Below are 20,830 nucleotides of genomic sequence, written 5' to 3' on the forward strand. Positions count from 1 at the left end.
TGTTAATCACTTTAGTCTACATATTGACAAGTTGGTCTTGGGTAGCATATGAGCGCAGCAATATTTTGTCCTGCACTCTGTTGGCTTGCTCTGTTGCTGTTACTATTGCCCTCTTCCCCTCACTTTTATTCCTCTCGCTTTCTTTTGCCTCCTCACCTCTATTTCTCCTTTTCTGCATTGCACTTCGCCTCGCCTCTTATTTCTCCCAAACAGTTTGACAAACGAGCAACAACTTTCCAGGAAATCAATAGCCGCTGACGATGTCGACATGTTTGCCCTCTGGTCTCTGGCGGGCCCACGTAGCTCTGGCTCGCTCCAAAACAGGCGTCAGAGTGTTGAAGTAGACCATTAGCCCCTCCACTAGTACCTCAGGGCTAGTTCAGAGTGAGTGGACAAACCGCTGTGAGGTTCTGGACACTGGTAAGCCTACTGAGGGTCAGGGGTCTGAAGAATGGGCTCGTTAAAGACCCTGTCAGGTGGACTGCTGCTGGGTTTATGCCTCACCTTGCTGGGATGGGGAGCTGAGGGACAATCGGACGGACACCCCAAGGTACGTCAGAATTCTCTCACCACTGACATTGTACATGTTTAATATGTAACCAAGGTAGTTTTTCTCATTAAATGGATTTTCGTGGTTCATTTAGGGGTCGACGGTTCGCCTAGTGGTTAGAGTGTTGGGCCAGTAACCGAAAGGTTGCTAGATCAAATCCCCGAGCCGACGAAGTACAAATCTGTCGTTCTACCCCTGAATAAGGCAGTTGTTCCCCCGGTAGGCCGTCATTGTAAATAAGAATGAGTTTTTAACTGACTTGCCTAGTTAAATAAAGGTTACATAAAATAATGAAATGGTCATTGGATTGGCCCAAGGGAAAATATACAAGACTGGTCGTAGTATTGCCTTAATCTCTCAAGGACAGACTATGTAAACATCTGACCAAGAGTACCTTGACAGTAACACAGAGAACTTGAATTGCGCAGTGGAAGAGAGGGGACTTTGCTCAGTAGTCTGTGGGCGGAGAAAACCAATATGTCAGGTCACCCTAAATCTATTCCACTGATTTGATCCCACCCACACTTTGCTGTATCACTTTACTAACATATTTATGACTCATTGTACAAAGGAAAATACCATATGTTCAAATGTCTATTTCTCCGTACATTTGGCATCATGTTCAATAGATGCACAAGCATAAGAGTGGCGGTGTGCTGTGCATATTCCCTGCCTGTAAGAAGACAACATTGAAACTTGGGGGTGTGTGTGTGAATGAATGAGCAGTACATTGAGCATACTGTAACATGTGTTGTATTGTACATACTGTAACATGTGTCATGTTTTGACACACAGAAGGAGATATTGGGCAGTGGCCCTATCAACCTAGGCCAACAACAACGAGGCACCTGGTGGCCCCTGATGCAGACCAGAGAAAACCTGACAGAGGTCAAAAGGTCAGTCTGCTTTACATGACCATGAGAGGGGGAAAAAACAGCACTAGGCCACATTCCAATACTTTTAACACGCACCCTTCCTTCCTTTCTTAAAGTTGAAAGACGATTGGATTAGGTGTAAGCATAGGTTACATGCATACATAACATAGTTTCATAAAATCTGAATGTTTTACTTACTCAAAGAGAGCCCAACTTTCCTTAAATTATACTTCCATCATCTCTGTGCTTTATCATACAAACCATCCATTTTACTAACCATCTATTTGGCTAACCATTCATTTTGGCAAGGAGAAACGACCAAAACAGTCACTCTAAGCAACGGTCAGTCAAAGTAGCAACTAGGAAGACACATGAATGACTAGTGATAGACTTCTTTCCCATGTCTTTGGTCTACAGCATCAAGTCCATGTTCCAGTTCCGGACGTTTGACCCCGAGGGGGTGGTGTTCTATGGGGACACCAGGGAGGGAGAGGACTGGTTTGTCCTGATCCTCAGGAACGGCCTCCCAGAGATGCAGATCGGGAAAGCAGACATCCTCGTCAGTGTGCAAGGGGGACCCAAACTCAACGACGGCAAGTGGCATCTGGTAAGCAAGGTGACATTCACTCTGCATTATGGGTAACCTATAGAAGCCTGGCACGCAAGTCTAGGTGTCAAATCAGGTGTGACCCAGTCACTTCTAATAGACCTGTGTGTAATGCATTATGAATTCATTTATAGAGGCTGTTATGAGGAGCAATGAGCTGTGATGAAGGCCTATAGCAATGTGAAAGAAAGCACTTTCAATTCGTGACACACTAGTGTATCAAATTTATTTGAGGCTTTATTCACGGCTGACATGGTACATTTCTATTCTGTGATACACATGTAGGGTGCTGTTTGTGGTTCTTTATGCGTACCGTAGGTGGAGATCAGTAGCCAGGGGGATTTTGTGGTGCTGGAGGTGGACGGCCAGAAGGCGTTGGTGGTGGGACTGAAGTCCAAAGAGACCATGGAAGTTCTGACAGGCCAGATCCGCCTCGCCCTCGGGGGGATCCTGGTCAGCCTGGACAAGCTGTTCCTCCCGGTATGCTGGAGCTATCTGTCTGTCGTTTGTTGTCGACGGGGATTGATTAGCTGAACTTGGAAATGGACTGGTCTCGTTTACAAATTGGTGTGTGTGTGAGAGCATGCGTGTGTGTGGGGGGTGGGGTAAGTGTGTAAGTGTGTGTGTGTATAAACGGTCCTAATACTGTACTTGTGTGTCTGGGTGGACTCCAGTTCCAGCCAGAGATGGATGGATGTATCCAGAAGGGGAACTGGCTAAACCTGAGCACCCCCTGGGAGACAGAGTTGATTGGGGAGCCCTGGCCCTGCTACCAGAACATCCAGCCAGGAAGCTATTTCCCCGGTGCAGGACTGGCTGCATTCAACACCACAGGTCCATATATATTGAAACGAATGTGGGGCACACACAATAAAGACTGCTGACTGTCTAAGAACAAATTAGCAAACAAAATCATTAGCCAACAACAAAACGCTACTCGCCTTGGATCCAATCAGCATCCTTTTGTAGTTTTAACTGAAGCGAAGCAGCTGATTCCTATTCTATCTTCTGTAAAGACAGGCACTACATTCCAAAGAAGGTCTGATGGTGTAGTGAACAGGTTGTGAAGCCACACATAGCCTGAACAGTACCAGGTCTACCCAATTTACCTGTATATGTCCGTATTTTTATTTTACCTTTATTTAACCAGGTAGGCCAGTTGAGAACAAGTTCTCATTTACAACTGCGACCTGGCCAAGATAAAGCAAAGCAGTGAGACAAACAACAACAGAGTTACACATGGAATGAACAAACGTACAGTCAATTGCACAATAGAAAAAGTCTATATTAAGTGTGTGCAAATGGCGTAAGGAGGAAAGGCAATAAATAGGCCATAGTAGCGAAGTAATTGCAATTTAGCAAATTAACACTGGAGTGATAGATGAGCAGATGATGATGTGCAAGTAGAAATACTGGTGTGCAAAAAAGTAAATAAAAACAATATGGGGATGTGGTAGGTAGTTGGGTTGAGATAGGTATATACAGATGTAGGATCTTAATTTGATCACCCTGTTGCAGGAAATGTTAATCTTCTAGTCCATTTGAGGTTGTAAAAGGCCTCTGAAGTTTGTAATTTCCGCTTTGAAATTTCACTTGATTTTCCCTTGAAAAAAAAAATATATAAATAAATATATATATATATAATATATATATATATAAATATATGAACCCCTACAACATGTCTATTAATTATAATCCACATAATAATTCATATTTCCTGTTGCTGCAGGATTATTTTCCTGCTGTAGCAAACTGGCTCAAATTAAGATCCTACATCTGTATATTGAAATATTGGGATTGATTTATTCATATCTGTCCCCCTGTAGACCTCCCTGGCCACCAGACAGAGGAGGGTGGGATTACTATTGACATCCATGGAGACTCCACTAAAATGGAAGGAACAGTTCTAAGCTTGAACACCCCTGGGCAGGAATTGCCCACGGTAACAGTGAAAATCAACAATAACCCAAAGGTACCAATCCCACTATTCCAATTTCATGACAATATGAATGTTGGATTTCAGCATGTAAACTGTCACGATCACAGTTCGTAATCATGGTTCTTTGACCAGTGCAATACAAATTTGATACAGATGTATATCCATGCTTTCCAACTTTTGTGCGGCAGAAAGTCATACTGACCATCCTCAAGCGTGACACCATCACCGAACAGAGTTTCAGCAGACTGTCCCTAACCCTGTTGAAGAATCAAGTGAACATGGACATCGATGACACGCACCTAACATTTGAGATCAACAGTATACCTGATTTTCCTAGAAGCTGGAAAGAGGGGATGATCCTTGCATTTGGAGGGCTTCCAGGTGAATTTGTGAGGAGATACTTGAAGTGTTTTGAGGAGACACGTGTACCAGAGGAGGCTGGTGGAAGGATCTATAGGAGGACAGGTTCATTGTAATGGCTGGAATGGAATAAATGGAATGGTATCAAAGAAATCAAACACATGGACACCACATGTTTGACTCTGTTCCATTCCAGCCATTACAATGAGCACATCCTCCTATCGCTCCTCCCACCAGCCTCCTCTGACAGGTACCAGATTTGTCCTAAGTTACAGCTAACAGCTACCAGGCGTCTACACACATATGGATGCTGTAGAATCTTTAAATGTTGTTTATTTTTCCCCTCTCTCCATCCCCCCTGTCCCCCTTTCTGTGGTTCCTCCCGCTCTCAGGTGATGGAGTGTCCTACAGTAGCATCCAGTACCTGAAGGGCTGTCTGGAGAAGATCCAGGTCCAGGGACAGGATGTGGATCTAGACCGGGCGCTGTACAAGGACCTCTCCGTTTCCTCCCATAGTTGCCCCTCAGAAGTCTGAACCAAGGCTATCCTGACAGATCAGATCTGTGATGACTGTATAGATGTCATTTATCTCCATCAATCGCCCTTCCCTGGTCGCATAAACCTAATTACAAATCCCCCCCCCTCCCCCATCTGCATTTTAACTGGCCCAATCAGTATTCCTGTACACACAGTCCTAATTTTAACCATGGCTAAGAGAGGTTTGACCATAGAATTAGGAATTAGAATACTAGAATGTAAAATAACCTTCTTATGATGGTCCATAGGTCAGCCATGTTGGTGAGGGAGTTGGTCAACCATGGTTTACCAGTGCTGTGATGATATGTATAATAATGAATGTGATGAATTTATCTGCACAGTATGTGTGTTAGCTAGCAAGCCAGCCAGTTTTAGAGGAATGATTCCATGAAGTGCTCTTATTAACTGCCAATATGGCAACATTCCATTCAAACAATACAGTCAATCCACAGTCATACACTGGCTGCAGTCAGTTGATGATAGGACTTAGACAAGTTGTAAATGCAACAAGTACTGTTATTGTATGACTATATTATATGGCAATATTGTAGGTTGACTATCATTTTGTTACGCAATTTCTGACACATCACATGCCTTACTTTTACGTTCCTACTTAAGCCAAAGCAGGAAATGCATCACCTTCGACTCTACTGCCATTCATTCCAATTAGACTGGTTTTGGATTTATTCCTGACCAAGATCGCTGCCATTTTGCCCCATTCTGGAACTTTGAGGGTTTATAACATAGCCCCTCTGGTAATTTAATAAGATCTCTATGGGTTTGACAGTCTTTGTTTGCTTTTGACCAGGTTATGGGGTGTAAAATGAGCATGGGCCATTGCTTTCTGAATTTTCTGTCAATAAAGATACATTGAGTTTGTGGTAGATGATCCTGTTGGCGCATCAGTCTCATTATTGTGCGATATAGAATAGGACTAAATCTAATAAAAATGTATTTAAAAGTGTAGTTTGATTTTATTGTATTTAGTTCTATTCGTTAACTTAGATTTTTGGTTGAGATGGAGATGTGTCTACAAATTAATAATTGATATGTTGGCTTCATACCTCCGTCTCAACCAAATATCTAAGTTAAAGAATAGAACTAAATCAAATCAAACTTTAAATGTACTTTAAATAAAGTCTGATTTGATTTAGTTATATTCTTTAAATGTTGATATCTGTTTGAGTTGTCAACCAAATACCATTCATTACTTTTCTGATACAGTAAATAGCCTATAAAGTTAAGGCTATATTGCAAACTAGTCTGACTAGTCTGATTTAATCAACCTCAAAATGATTAAAACATCCATGGTAACTTTGAGGTTACTATAATTTACGGATAGCCAGGGTTCAACAGTTCAACACTCAGACACAACTTACAAACTAAGCATTTGTGTTTAGGGAGTCTGCCAGATCAGAGGCAGTAGGAAGACCAGGGATGTTATCTTAATGAGTGAGTGAATTAGACAATTTTCCTGCCCTGCTAATAAGCATTCAAGATGTAACGAGTAGTAAGATTTGGGTGTCAGGGAAAATGTAAGGAGTAAAAAGTACATTGTTTCTTTAGGAATGTAGTGGAGTAAAAGTAAAAGTTGTAGAAATTATAAATAGTAAAGTACAGATACCCCCCCCCCAAAAAAAATGAATTAGTACTTAAAAGTATTTTTACTTAAGTACTTTACACCATTGGTTACTATAACTATATATATGTCTTCTTATATAATCATAGAAAGTGTGCATGTTCAAAGATAACATGGAAAGGTCACATAATAATCTGTGCAAAATCTCAAACAGCATTGATCACTTGCACCATGTACTTTTAATGAAACCTCAGGTAATTTTTGTTGTGTTATCAGATGACGCACAGTGATAACACATTACAAGGGCACAACTTTGGTTTTAGAAGTGGGGGGGGGTACATCAAATAAAATAAAAAAATTGGGGGTAGATCAGCTTTAATATTGCAGAGATATTGTGGCTTCCATCAATGTAATTGTCTACATCATTTCCAATCCCCCATATATACACTGCCGTTCAAAAGTTTTGGGTCACCTAGAAATGTCCTTGTTTTTGAAAGACAATTTCAAAAATTGTCCATTAAAATAACATCAAATTTATCAGAAATACACCATAGACATTGTTAATGTTGTAAATGGCTATTGTAGCCGGAAACTGCAGCATTTTTATGGACGATCTACATAGGCGTACAGAGGCCCATTATAACGAACCTACATTCCTGTGTTCCAATGGCATGTTGTGTTAGTTAATCCAAGTTTATCATTTTAGCATGCTAATTGATCATTAGAAAACCCTTTTTCAATTATGTTAGCACAGCTGAAAACGGTTTGTCCTGATTAAAGAAGCAATAAAACTGTCCTTCTTTAGACTAGTTGAGTATCTAGAGGATCAGCAATTGTGGGTTTGATTACAGGCTCAAAATGGCCAGAAACAAAGAACTTCCTTCTGAAACTCGTCAGTCCATTCTTGTTCTGAGAAATGAAGGCTATTCCATGTGAGAAATTGACAAGAAACTGAAGATCTCGTACAACGCTGTGTACTACTCCCTTCACAGAACAGCGCAAACTGGCTCTAACCAGAATAGAAAGAGGAGTGGGAGGCCCTGGTGCACAATTGAGCAAGAGGACAAGTACATTAGAGTGTCTAGTTTGAGAAATAGACGCCTCACAAGTCCACAATGGGCAGCTTCATTAAATAGTACCCGCAAAACACCAGTCTCAACATCAACAGTGAAGATGTGACACCGGGATGCTGATCTTCTAGGCAGAGTTGCAAAGAAAAAGCCATATCTAATATTGACCAATAAAAAGGAAAGATTAAGACAGGCAAAAGAACACAGACACTGGAAAGACAGCCTACCCAACTGCTCAAAGGCGTTCACATGGTCCTAAAGCACACCGTTACCTCATTTTGAATCACATCACAATGATAAAACTGGGTGGGACAAAAATTCAATTTCAGACATGTCCCCCCACTCCCCAGTGAAAGTTGCGCCCCTGACACATTAAGTTGTTGTATATGTACAAAATATCTGAAGTTTTAACTGTACTTTTAGATGGTTGAAAGGATAGTGATAACACAATGGGAATTCAACAAACTTCTGGCTGTCTTTTTAAGTGGGTGAATAAAGGTTGAAATTTCAATGATCAACATCTCAACCAAATATTACCCACATTTCCACGTTGAAATGATATGGTGTACCCAGTGGGTAGTTACTTTGTGTTGTGACATACAGATCACATTTTTCACTTTTACAGTGTTTTTTTGTGTGTGTGCAAAAATGACATGAAACTCAAAATCAGAATGTTAACTGCACTGGGCTTTTAAGCAGTCATGAAGTAGAGAGAATATGCATTTGGAATTGAGAGAGTCAGTGCTGTACTGAAAATCTGCAAGAACGATGCTCTATAGCAACCCACACGGCTAAAGTGTAAAAGTGCAATAAACTGCAAATGCGCACCTGTGGGAGTGACCATGCTGAACCCATTTGATTCATACATAGGCATTACCAGACAGTTTCACAATGTGCCTACTGAAAAACAAAACATGTTTTCATCATGAAAGGTTTTTTAAATGTTTTAAATAAAAAAATATAAAAAAGTTGAGGGATATATTTTGTCGTGTTTATTGTGCAGGTGAAAATGAGTGTTCTTCACTCTTCCCCCTATTTGGCTACCAAATGGTGCAGCGGTCTAAGGCACTGCATCTCAGTGCTAGAGGCTTCACTACAGACCCTGGCTGTGTCACAACCTGCCGTGATTGGGAGCCTCATAGGACGGCGCACAATTGCCCCAGCGTTGTCCGGGTTAGGGTTTGGCCGGTGTAGTCATTGTAAATAAGTATTTGTTCTTAACTGACTTGCCTAGTTAAATAAAGGTTAAATACATTTTAAAAAAAAACATTTAGCAAATTCCCTTTCTCAGTCTTCACCCCACGCAGTAGGTGGCGACAATGTAACATTATAGGATATAGTCCGCTGTAGAACCTCACCCGAAGAAGAAGGAGGACGAGGGAGGAGGAGTACAGTCGTGGCCAAACGTTTTGAGAATGACACAAATATTAATTTCCAGTTTTCTGCTTTTAGATATTTTTGTCAGATGTTACTATGGAATACTGAAGTATAATTACAAGTATTTCATAAGTATCATAGGCTTTTATTGACAATTACATGAAGTTGATGCAAAGAGTCAATATTTGCAGTGTTGACCCTTCTTTTTCAAGACCTCTGCAATCCACCCTGGCATGCTGTCAATTAACTTCTGGGCCACATCCTGACTGATGGCAGCCCATAATCAATGCTTGCAGTGTATCAGAATTTGTGGGTTTTTGGTTGTCCACCTGCCTCTTGAGGAGTGACCACAAGTTCTCAATGGGATTAAGGTCTGGGGAGTTTCCTGGCCATGGACCCAAAATATTGATGTTTTATTCCCCGAGCCACTTGGTTATCACTTTTGCCTTATGGCAAGGTGCTCCATCATGCTGGAAAAGGCATTGTTCGTCACCTAACTGTTCCTGGATGGTTGGGAGAAGTTGCTCTCGGAGAATGTGTTGGCACCATTCTTTATTCATGGCTGTGTTCTTAGGCAAAATTGTGAGTGAGCCAACACCCTTGGCTGAGAAGCAACCCCACACATGAATGGTCTCGGGATGCTTTACTGTTGGCATGACACAGGACTGATGGTAGCGCTCACCTTGTCTTCTCCTGACCAGCTTTTTTCCAGATGCCCCAAACAATGGTAAATGGGATTCATCAGAGAAAATGACTTCACCCCAGTCCTCAGCAGTCCAATCCCTGTACCTTTTGCAGAATATCAGTCTGTCCCTGATGTTTTTCCTGGAGAGAAGTGGTTTCTTTGCTGCCCTTCTTGACACCAGGCCATCCTTCAAAAGTCTTCGCCTCACTGTGCGTGTAGATGCACTCACACCTGCCTGCTGCCATTCCTAAACAAGCTCCGTACTGGTGGTGCCCTGATCCCGCAGCTGAATCAACTTTAGGAGACGGTCCTGGCGCTTGCTGGACTTTCTTGGGCACCATGAAGCCTTCTTCACAACAATTGAACCACTCTCCTTGAAGTTCTTGATGATCCGATAAATGGTTGATTTAGGTGCAATCTTACTGGCAGAAATATCCTTGCCTGTGAAGCACTTTTTGTACAAAGCAATGATGACGGCACGTGTTTCCTTGGAGGTAACCATGGTTGACAGAGGAAGAACAATGATTCCAAGCACCACCCTTTTGAAGCTTCCAGTCTGTTATTCAAACTCAATCAGCATGACAGAGTAATTTCCAGCCTTGTCCTCGTCAACACTTACACCTGTGTTAACGAGAGAATCACTGACATGATGTCAGTTGGTCCTTTTGTGGCAGGGCTGAAATGCAGTGGAAATGTTTTTAGGGGATTGTCATTTGCATTGCAAAGAGGGACATTTCAATTAATTTAATCACTCTTCATAACATCATGGAGTATATACAAATTGCCATCATACAAACTGAGGCAGCAGACTTTGTGAAAATTTATATTTGTGTCATTCTCTAAACTTTTGGCCAAGACTGTACAGGCTCACAGAGTTTCTTAACCCATAGACGCTACATCGCAAGACTTTCGGGAACGCTTCTGAAACGGACCAGGCCAGGGTTTGGTGTTTGAGAAGTCAATGAAAGAAGTCTAAAATGATTGCTGATTTTCTCGAAATCTAAAGGCACAACCTAGATTCGAGACAATGTCTTAAGTAGTTGAACATGTTACTAAAACCTTGTGAAAGTGCCAAACTGGCACGTTATAACTTTCGTCAAAACAACTTTATATAGGAGTGTCTTTGATTTGACTGCCAGCACATGGGCAGTTCGGCGCCAGACCACCATTAGACCCGATGACGTGTTTTTACGCATGGGCTTTGCTTGCCAACGTCGCCATGATATCGCCTACAAGTGTGATCGGGGATTTCTATTGGAGAAGCAGTTTTGGTCTGTACTGTTTGACAGGGTCGTCCCTAATTACCACAGCCACAAAGACGTAATTATGGTTTAATCCCGCTAATGTATCTTCCTAAAATCAGATTGTAAACCTACCCCTAAACACACTGCTAACCTTATGCATAACCCTAACTTTAAATAAACCAAAAGCATTTTTTTTGTCATGAATTTGTACGATATAGCCACTTTGTGGCTGGGGTAACTATCGACATCCAAAGGACAGTAGATAGCTAGACCTATGTGAGGCTAGCCACAAGAATGGAATTTGCGGTTCCCCTTCAAAATAAAAGTCACTGAAAGTGATGCAAATGGATACAAACAAGTGGAATCATGACATATTTGGACCAGACAATGCTAAACAAGATTGGAATGTTGTTATATAAATTCAACAAATACAATAATTAGTTACTTTGACAAAAAAAAGTCACATCAGTTGAAATTGCACTGTGGATGTATTAAACTTCAGAATTGGGGTCATACTTATATTTCACTGTACAGCCTTGCCTATTGAATGTGGATCAATTAAATTGAGTATCAGTCTACTCAGTGACACCCACAGCAAACAGCTGTGAAGAGATTACACAAATATGAGCGCAAATCACCTCCCCATTCAGTCTATTGTGCGTATTGACCTTTATACTGCACTGTAAAGCCTTACCTATGGATTGTGGATCAATGAAATGGGCTATAGGTTTACTAAGTAACATCCACAGTAGACAACTATGAAGAGATAACACAAATATTAGCATCGTAGTTCTTATTGCGGGACTTTGACTTTGGGAAATAACCTCCCGTCAGACTATCGTGAGTATTTACATTCACATTGCACTTTACAGCCTTACCAATGTATTGTGGATACATGAAATGGGCTATCAGTCTACTCAGTGACAACCACAGAACACAAATGAGTAGAGATTACACAAATTGTTTCTTTAAATAAATACTGATTAAAACATTTCTGTTGCAATTTGTAATTATTCAGATTTGTGTTCTCTGGGTGTCACCGAGTAGGACTTCTAATAAGACAAAGTAGTAATTACTTGTATTTTCTCACAAATGACAATTTGGAGAGATGGGCTATATGGGCCATGAATCAGTCCAAAACCCAAGTATAAAAAGCAAACCTTTTGATTGATTGCGACCAAAGTGGGTTTAAGAAAATTGTTTGAAGACAATGCATACTTGGGGTAATATAAACCTATAACAACATGATTTTACTAAGATACTGGCCGTAACAAATATTTAATTTGTCAGGCCAAGAGATTGACCTGATTTATTTTTTGTCATGGTTGGCCAATCTTGGGCTGATTTTAATGTGTAAAATACACAGCTGGCTCATTATCATTAGGTTAATCTAGGTTGTTCTATGGGGTTCCATATGTGCCAATACTGTATGGTATTGCTGATGTCTATTGTTTTGTCGTTTGCTATTCACCATGCACAGGTTGATGTCATTTGCTATTATGCACAGGTTGATGTTGTTTGCTATTATGCACAGATTGATGTTGTTTGCTATTATGCACAGGTTGATGTCATTTGCTATTATGCACAGGTTGATGTTGTTTGCTATTATGCACAGGTTGATGTTGTTTGCTATTATGCACAGGTTGATGTTGTTTGCTATTATGCACAGGTTGATGTCATTTGCTATTATGCACAGGTTGATGTTGTTTGCTATTATGCACAGGTTGATGTCATTTGCTATTATGCACAGGTTGATGTTGTTTGCTATTATGCACAGGTTGATGTCATTTGCTATTATGCACAGGTTGATGTTGTTTGCTATTATGCACAGATTGATCACATTGTCTATTGCTTCATTTCATGCTCTAGCTTCCTGACCTGTCCCATTGTCGATCACTTGTTCAAGACCCCAGTGGCGTGTATTGATGGAAGCCAAGGGAAGCCTGGCTTCCCCAAAGATGTAGTAAGAAAAAAATGAAATAATTTCTTTCATCTCTCTGTTTCATAATTTTTCTTCAATTCACAAGAGGCTGAATGCATCTCACCAGAGAAAGCATCCGAGTGAGTGTAACAGCGCCCCTCTGTCTCAGTATGTGTTGCCCATTTCTCTGATGCTGTCTTGTCAAAAAGAGTATGACATTTTTTGCCGCCCGTAGCATTGAATGCAAGGGAAGCCAGTAAGCATTTGGCCTCCCTTGATAATTAAAACAAATAAAATAATAATAGCCAACCAGCGTTGAGCTAAACTGAGCGAGCTTAACTGTGAATGGTCCTGGTGCATCAACAACAAAAAAGTGTCAAGGGAAGACAGTTTGGATTTGGCTTCACACCAATCATATAACATCAAAAGCCAAACGTCATTGATTGAAAAACTTGAATTGTTGCATCTTGTTGTGTTGTTGTCCTCTGGTGCCTAGCTAGCTAAAATTGACCCTTTCCTAAATCAGCCATGGATGAAGATATGAATTTGGACTTATAATGGTGATTCTGATCCAACCACCATTTCATACACTGTGCCCCTGGCCTGAGAGGATGGAAGTTCAATATGTAGCTAGATGTAGCAAGTAAGCTAATGTTAACTAGCTAGCTCATTGTTGCCCATGAAAGGAAATTAGGCTAACGAGCAACCAGCTTTATCCAGGTAGGCTAGGACAAAAAAAACTAATAGTGTATACTGTATGACAGAGTCATAGACTGTTTCTGCAACATGAAAGAGAGGAGGATGGCATTGGCATTTGTGCATGCATTTTTCTACAAGTAGGGTGAGTCAACATGTTTTTTCTACTTGCACATAAATCAGTACCATGGACAGCCACATCACATTTAGCTTACGTTGATTGGACTAAATCGTTTTTAGTATCTTTTAGTTGTCACTGTATTAGACTAAGCATAGGTGATTTGATGACGTTGAAATTGAAATGGAGCTGGAATAGTGAACGGAGCTCCTATTTTCTTTGCTGGTTGTGGTAACTCTCCGTGGTTCTAAATCAATAGTTAATCAAACATGAATTATTATCTCTTAGATGTAAAGTACCCTGTTTAGGGGACCTGTGAGGTTCTGGTACCGGTTCTGACTTACATTTTTGCTTATAAATCGATCTGTGGACACTGTATTGAGCCCTGGTTCCCACACAGAGTATATTTTCTGAGCCAGTGTGATGTAGGATGTGAAATCTGAAACACTTGAAGCTGGAATGTCCCTCTTCCCATTTAATTTGCTCATCCAATTGTCCGTCAACTTCTGGCTGAACCCTACATCACAGCCACTGACAAAGCACATGCCTGCAATCGTTAAATCGTAGCGCATCAGGAAAGAGTGGTTTCATCATGGTAGCACAGTCAAGGAACAATTTATAGCCATTAATCTAAAATAATTCATAGATTTTAAACAAAAAACACTTTTGTTTGTCATACATGGACAAACTCAAAGAAATGTACTTTTTCAGGACACTGTCTTTCAAAGATAATTTGTAAAAATCAAAATAACTTCACAGATCTTCATTGTAAAGGGTTTAAATACTGTTTCCCATGTTTGTTCAATGAACTATAAAGAATTAATGAACATGCACCTGTGGAACAATCATTAAGACACTAACAGCTTACAGACGGTAGGCAATTAAGGTCACAGTTATGAAAACATAGGACACTAGAGGCCTTTCTACTGACTCTGAAAAACACCAAAAGAAAGATGCCCAGGGTCCCTGCTCATCTGCGTGAATGTGCCTTAAGCATGCTGCAAGGAGGCATATGAGGACTGCAGATGTGGCAAGGGCAATAAATTGCAATGTCTTTACTGTGAGACGCCTAAGACAGCGATACAGGACAGACAGCTGATCGTCCTCGCAGTGGCAGACTACGTGTAACAACACCTGCACAGGATCGGTACATCTGAACATCACACCTGCGGGACAGGTACAGGATGACAACAACTGCCCGAGTTACACCAGGAACGCACAATCCCTCCATCAGTACTCAGACTGTCCGCAATAGGCTGAGAGAGGCTGGACTGAGGGTTTGTAGGCCTGTTGTAAAGGCAGGTCCTCACCAGACATCACCGGCAAAAAACGTTGCCTATGGGCACAAACCACCGTCGCTGCACCTAGACAGGACTGGCAAAAAGTGCTCTTCACTGACGAGTCGTGGTTTTGTCTCACCCAGGGATGATGGTCGTATTCACGTTTACCGTTGAAAAAATTAGCGTTACACCGAGGCCTGTACTCTGGAGTGGGATCGATTTGGAGGTGGAGGGTCCGTCATGGTCTGGGGCGGTGTGTCACAGCATCATCGGACTGAGCTTGTTGTCATTGCAGGCAATCTCAACGCTGTGTGTTACAGGGAAGAAATCCTCCTCCCTCATGTGGTACCCTTCCTGCAGGCTCATCCTGACATGACCCTCCAGCATGACAATGACACCAGCCATACTGCTCATTCTGTACGTGATTTCCTGCAAGACAGGAATGTCAGCGTTTTGCCATGGCAAGCAAAGAGCCCGGGTCTCAATCCCATTGAGCACATCTGGGACCTGTTGGATCGGAGGGTGAGGGCTAGGGCCATTCCCCCCAGAAATGTCCGGGAACTTGCAGGTGCCTTGGTGGAAGAGTAGGGTAACATCTCACAGTAAGAACTGCCAAATCTGGTGCAGTCCATGAGGAGATGCACTGAGGTACTTAATGCAGCTGGTGGCCACACCAGATACTGATGGTTACTTTTGATTTTGACCCCCCCCCCCTTTGTTCAGCGACATATTATTACATTTCTGTTAGTCACATGTCTGTGTAACTTGTTCAGTTTATGTCTCAGTTGTTGAATCTTGTTATGTTCATACAAATATTTACACATGTTAAGTTTGCTGAAAATAAACACAGTTGACAGTGAGAGGACTTTCTTTTTTTGCTGAGTTTATTAATATGAGACGAAAGATGAGTTCCTAATGAGTTCAGGAAGCCAAGCTAGATCTCTGTGAGAAATTCACAGTGATGGGGGCAGACATTTTACAGTCATAAGGAAGGTGAAATCTTAGTCGTATTATAATTTGATTATACTATATTTCGAAAGCATAGAAGTAATTTCAAGCCTTATTCCTACAGTTTTGTTGAATAGGAAATACATATGAAATGATTATTGTTTAGGGCCCTCTCATGATAAATCATTTATTTTGAAGATGACATTACATTTAACTTGCTTGGCCATGCTGTAGGCCATGCAACTGTTGTTACATGCAATATGCTTTGTGGACTTCTTCACCGGACAGATTTTGCTCAGGTTTTGTGGTGAAACAAAGATGTGGTTGAATTTATTCTGTCACTCTTTCTTCTTATTTGCTTGGCCTATCACAGTGACAAGGCATATGAACTAACAGAATTATAACAACACATAGGTTGTAAAATGGCATTTTTTTTTACCAGTGACCGTACCCTAATTTACTTAATTTTGTGGTTAGAGTCAAATACTTTGTGGCACACACTGCTGGTCAACGTGAGCTACCAAAATGATTCTGAAGTGTGCCAGGCCTTGCAGTCCCAAGATAGAAGGGAGGAATGGAAATATTTAACATGAATAACAAGTAACAGAATCGATCTTCTCAGTACCTGTTAGTGTATTAAGTTGACACAGACCAGAATAATTATTTTATGTGGGGTCCTTTACTCGCATATTGGTTGTGAACGTATGACAGGTATTGCTTGCAGTTGCATGCATGTTACGGAGGCTGAAGCTAAACATTTAACAAATAGATAAGCTATTTTTCTTACTGTTGAAGAATGATAAATAGCCAGACTTGTCGTGTTTTACTGTAAAGCTAATATTGCATGCATTAGGACTGCTGGTGTTTAATTTCTAATGATCAGGCTTGCATTGCATACAATCATACTATAACACTCATTCATATTATTAAACGACTCTGATGGTCAAGATAGCTTGGTTTATATTCAACTCATGCATTGATAACTAATATTGCTAGGCGATATGATGCAATATAAACGCGATTAGAAGGCCTAGGCTACTTCATCCTAATGTAAGCTAAATGCATTGGATACAAAACAATCACTGGCATATTGTAAAGGATAACATGTCCAATTGAATTATTTGCATGCATATAAAACAATAATGTATTACATTAAATGAATACACTATTGTACTATTATTGCCTTTCTCTCCTTGAAGGGTATTAGAAAGATGAACTACAGCCCCCTGATGCCCAAGCTTCAAAACCAGGAGAATGGCGAGACATCAACACTTGTCATTTTTAAAAATAAATATGACCACTTATTGGTTTTCCTGTATCTGTGCATGAATCCTTTAGAACACAGTCCATTGTACAGAATAAGTCATCCCCAAGTGGGGGACAAATGAAGGAGATGAACCTCCAACATTGTTGTCTCAGTTGTAGACCATGGATAGTTGAACAAGGTGTTTGTGCTGGGCAGGAATAAAAACTTGCACACACCCTGGGACACAAATCGCCCACATCTTTATTGTAGAATGAGCTGACAATTCTGTATGACAGAAGTAGATCCACACTTTATTCTCTATCTAACAGGGATGTTGCGCACTGCTGAAAAATCTCCTGACTAAACTCACTGCTCAGATTCGAGTGCTGGTTCAAGTTGTGAGAACCACAACTACCTTTATTCATGTGCAATGGTTCTGTAAACAGTTTTGCATATTCATAGGCTTGATCAAGTTGTCACCGATTTATTTTTAATTGATCATTTAAAAAAATTGTCTTCATATGCAATGGTGCAACACGAGCTGGGAGGGGAAAATGACAACAAGAAAGTTAGCAAACAGACACTGCATGCATGTATTTACCGATTACATAAGAATGCATAAATAACCTGGCTGGCTAGCAAGATTGAACCAAACACCGCCAACTGCATTTCCTACGTTTTTACTCAAATGTTAAAACATCGTACCTCCAAACCAGTAGGATATGACTGTTATGTCCTGCCAAACCGATGCTATGGAGTGAAATGAACACATCCGTTGCCAGCTGTCCCTGAAAAAAAACGATTTGCTAGATTTGTCTTTAGCTGGCTAGCAAATTCACGAATTCAGGATTATACAACTGTTAGTGTCTTCACAATTGACACAATGCTGACCTTAAAGATCGCCTGCTAGCTAGTTAGCTATCAAGTCAGATGTTGGCTAGCAAGTAAGCCAACTTAGCTTGGCTGATAAATGTCATCAGTGATTAAACATGTTAATTCAAAATTAATTTGTAATTTGTTGAACTTTAACATTCTTTGGTGAATACATACACGTAATAATTACATTTCACAAGGTTATTCCAAGTGTGAACTTCTGTCCATCGTTGATACAGAGATTTTTGTGTCGCAATATGTTATGGGATACGGTCTCCGGCGAAGGGTTTTGACTCGAAAAGAATACAGCCAAAGACAGAACAGTATGACGATAAGCATGAATTGAAATCCCCGATCTAAACTCATGCGTAAAAACACGTTATCGGATCTAACGGTAAACTGCGCATGTGTAGGCTGTCAAATCAAAGGCAGTACTTTGATATAACATTGTTTTTGACAGAGTGAGGGCTTTTGCATAGGTGTTTTTTTTTTTTGCTCATTTTTGTGGGACAGAAAAAAATGCCCTGAATGTAAATTAACGTCATTAACTGTTTCCCATGCTTTTAAAATAGAGGTTCTGTTCTAGAACAGTATAGATCACTTTTGTTTTTCGGTTTGGGTGCTGTTCCTCAAATAATTTCTTTATTTTCATGTTTTTGGTTCTGTTCCCTGAATCCGTTCGAACCCTACATTTCAGACATTGGCTCGAATCTACAAAGCAAACTATAAAATATGGTTCATGCCTGCTTTTCTTTCCAGATCTCCCAAGTATCCTTATAGAACTTCTGATAGAGTAAGTATATACTTGTGTTTACAGAAATATATGGAGATCAATGAAACTCTGGAAAATCATCTGAACACATGCATACTATGATTGACTGTCCATGCTGTAGGATGGTTCAATGAAGTATATTTTTCATTGCGTCGACCTAACTTTCTCAATCCATTTGTCCTTAGGAATGCAATCTTTGTTTGTGTACCCCACACGACCCCCACGTGTTTGCCCAAGAGGGTTTCATCGACAATAGGTTAAAAATGGGCCGATGCGCGTGAGGGCCCCCACCGACCTAGAGGACTGGGTCATCTCACTCTGCAAGGCCAACAACAGTAAGGACTTTAATCAGGTCAACACTCGCAAGGACAGACGGTATTCCAGAGCGCGTTCTCGGAGCACACACAGAACAGCTGGCAGGGATATTCATGGTTATTTTCAAACTTTCCTTGTTCCAGTCTGTAATCTCCACGTGTTAAACTGACCAGCACCATTCCTGTTCCCAAAAACCTCCCTGTAGCACTCTGTAATCATGAAGTGCTTTGAAAGGCTGGATATGGCACACATAGACTCCATCATCCCAGACACCCTAGACTCCAATATGCATACTGCTCCAACAGATCCATAGGACAATCTCAATTGCACTCCACACTGCCCTCACCCACTAAGATAGGTAATCCTCTTATGTGAGAATGCTGTTCATTGACTACAGCACAGCGTTCAAAACTATTGTCCCCTCCAAGCTCGAAACCAAGCTTAGGACCCTGGTACTGAACACCTCCCTCTGCAACTGGGTCCTGGACTTCCTGACAGCTGACTCCAGGTAGTGAGGGTAGGCAACATCACCTCCGCCACTCTGACCCTCAACATGGGATGTGTGCTTTGTCTCCTCCTATAGCCCCTGTTCACCCACAACTGCATGACCACTCACAACTCCAACACCATCATTAAGTTTGCTAAAAACAACATGGTAAGCCTGATCACCGGCGGCAATGGGACAGCCTACAGGGAGGAGGTCAGTGACCTGGCAGTGTGGTTCCAGGACAACAACCTCTCAATGTCAGTAAGACCAAGGAGCTGATCGTGGACTACAAGAAACGGAGGGCCCAGCACGCCCCCATCCACACTGTTGGGGCTGCAGATGAGCTGGTTGAGCGGTTCAGGTTTCTCGGTGTACAAATCACGTACACTTGGTATGGCAACAACACCGCTCTCGATCGCATGGCGCTACAAAGGGTGGTGCAGAAAGCCCAGTACATCACTGGGGCTGAGCACCCTACCATCCAAGACTTCTATTTCAGGCGGTGTGAAAGGAAGTTCCGGAAAATCATTAAAGATTCCAGCCACTCAAGTCATAGACTGTTCTCTCTGCTTCCACACGGCAAGTGGTACCGGAGCACCAAGTCAAGTCATAGACTGTCCTCTCTGCTTCCACACGGCAAGTGGTACCGGAGCACCAAGTCAAGTCATAGACTGTTCTCTCTGCTTCCACACGGCAAGTGGTACCGGAGCACCAAGTCAAGTCATAGACTGTTCTCTCTGCTTCCACACGGCAAGTGGTACCGGAGCACCAAGTCAAGTCATAGACTGTTCTCTCTGCTTCCACTAGTTTCCTTCTATAAACTGGAACTCAGTCAAATCTTTGAACTTGTTGCATGTTGCGTTAATATTTTTGTTCAGTATATACACCTTGTTCAACTATTCATGGTCTACAATTGAGTTCACAATTAGTTGATTGAGGTGTTAGTGAAGGGCTGGAACAAATACCTGTAAACTCCTGTCCTGTGTAAAAACAACAACAACCGGTGGTTGTCAGGACTAAATCTTCCCTCATGTACTAAACAAGCTTTTGAGGTTCCTCCCCTTGTTATGTATCCCACTTGGGGATGACTTATTTTGTACAATGGACTGTGTTCTAAAGACTCATGCACAGATACAGGAAAGCCAATAAGTTAATATTTCTTACAATTACAAGGATTGTCTCCCCACGGTTCTGGTTTTGAGGCTTGGGCAACTGGGGGCTGCAGTTCATCTGTCTAATCCCCTGCAAGGAGAGAAAGGCATTAATAATATTAGAATGGTGTATTCATTTAATTTAATATATACTGAACAAAAATGTAAAAGCAACATGCAACAAGTTCATAGATGGAAAT

The 20,830-nt window shown here is 41.3% G+C and overlaps 1 protein-coding gene and 1 long non-coding RNA gene across 2 annotated transcripts; one reads left to right on the forward strand and one right to left on the reverse strand.

The window, feature by feature from the left end:
- The first annotated feature begins 320 nt into the window (after positions 1-320).
- shbg (sex hormone-binding globulin) lies at positions 321-5,757 on the forward strand. The gene is made up of 8 exons (XM_046320497.1): positions 321-550; positions 1,346-1,446; positions 1,843-2,032; positions 2,351-2,512; positions 2,707-2,866; positions 3,859-4,004; positions 4,160-4,352; positions 4,724-5,757. The coding sequence occupies exons 1-8, from the start codon at positions 452-454 to the stop codon at positions 4,864-4,866; spliced, it is 1,194 nt and encodes a 397-aa protein (XP_046176453.1). The 5' UTR covers positions 321-451; the 3' UTR covers positions 4,867-5,757.
- A 10,952-nt stretch (positions 5,758-16,709) lies between these two features.
- LOC124008937 lies at positions 16,710-18,558 on the reverse strand. Its single transcript, XR_006834183.1, has 3 exons — positions 18,083-18,558; positions 17,738-17,820; positions 16,710-17,573 (listed from the first exon to the last, which is right to left on the reverse strand). It is a non-coding gene; the product is annotated as an uncharacterized LOC124008937 (long non-coding RNA).
- Positions 18,559-20,830: the final 2,272 nt, after the last annotated feature.

The sequence above is a fragment of the Oncorhynchus gorbuscha genome, linkage group LG21 (assembly GCF_021184085.1).
Source record: "Oncorhynchus gorbuscha isolate QuinsamMale2020 ecotype Even-year linkage group LG21, OgorEven_v1.0, whole genome shotgun sequence".
Taxonomy (NCBI): Eukaryota; Metazoa; Chordata; class Actinopteri; order Salmoniformes; family Salmonidae; genus Oncorhynchus; species Oncorhynchus gorbuscha.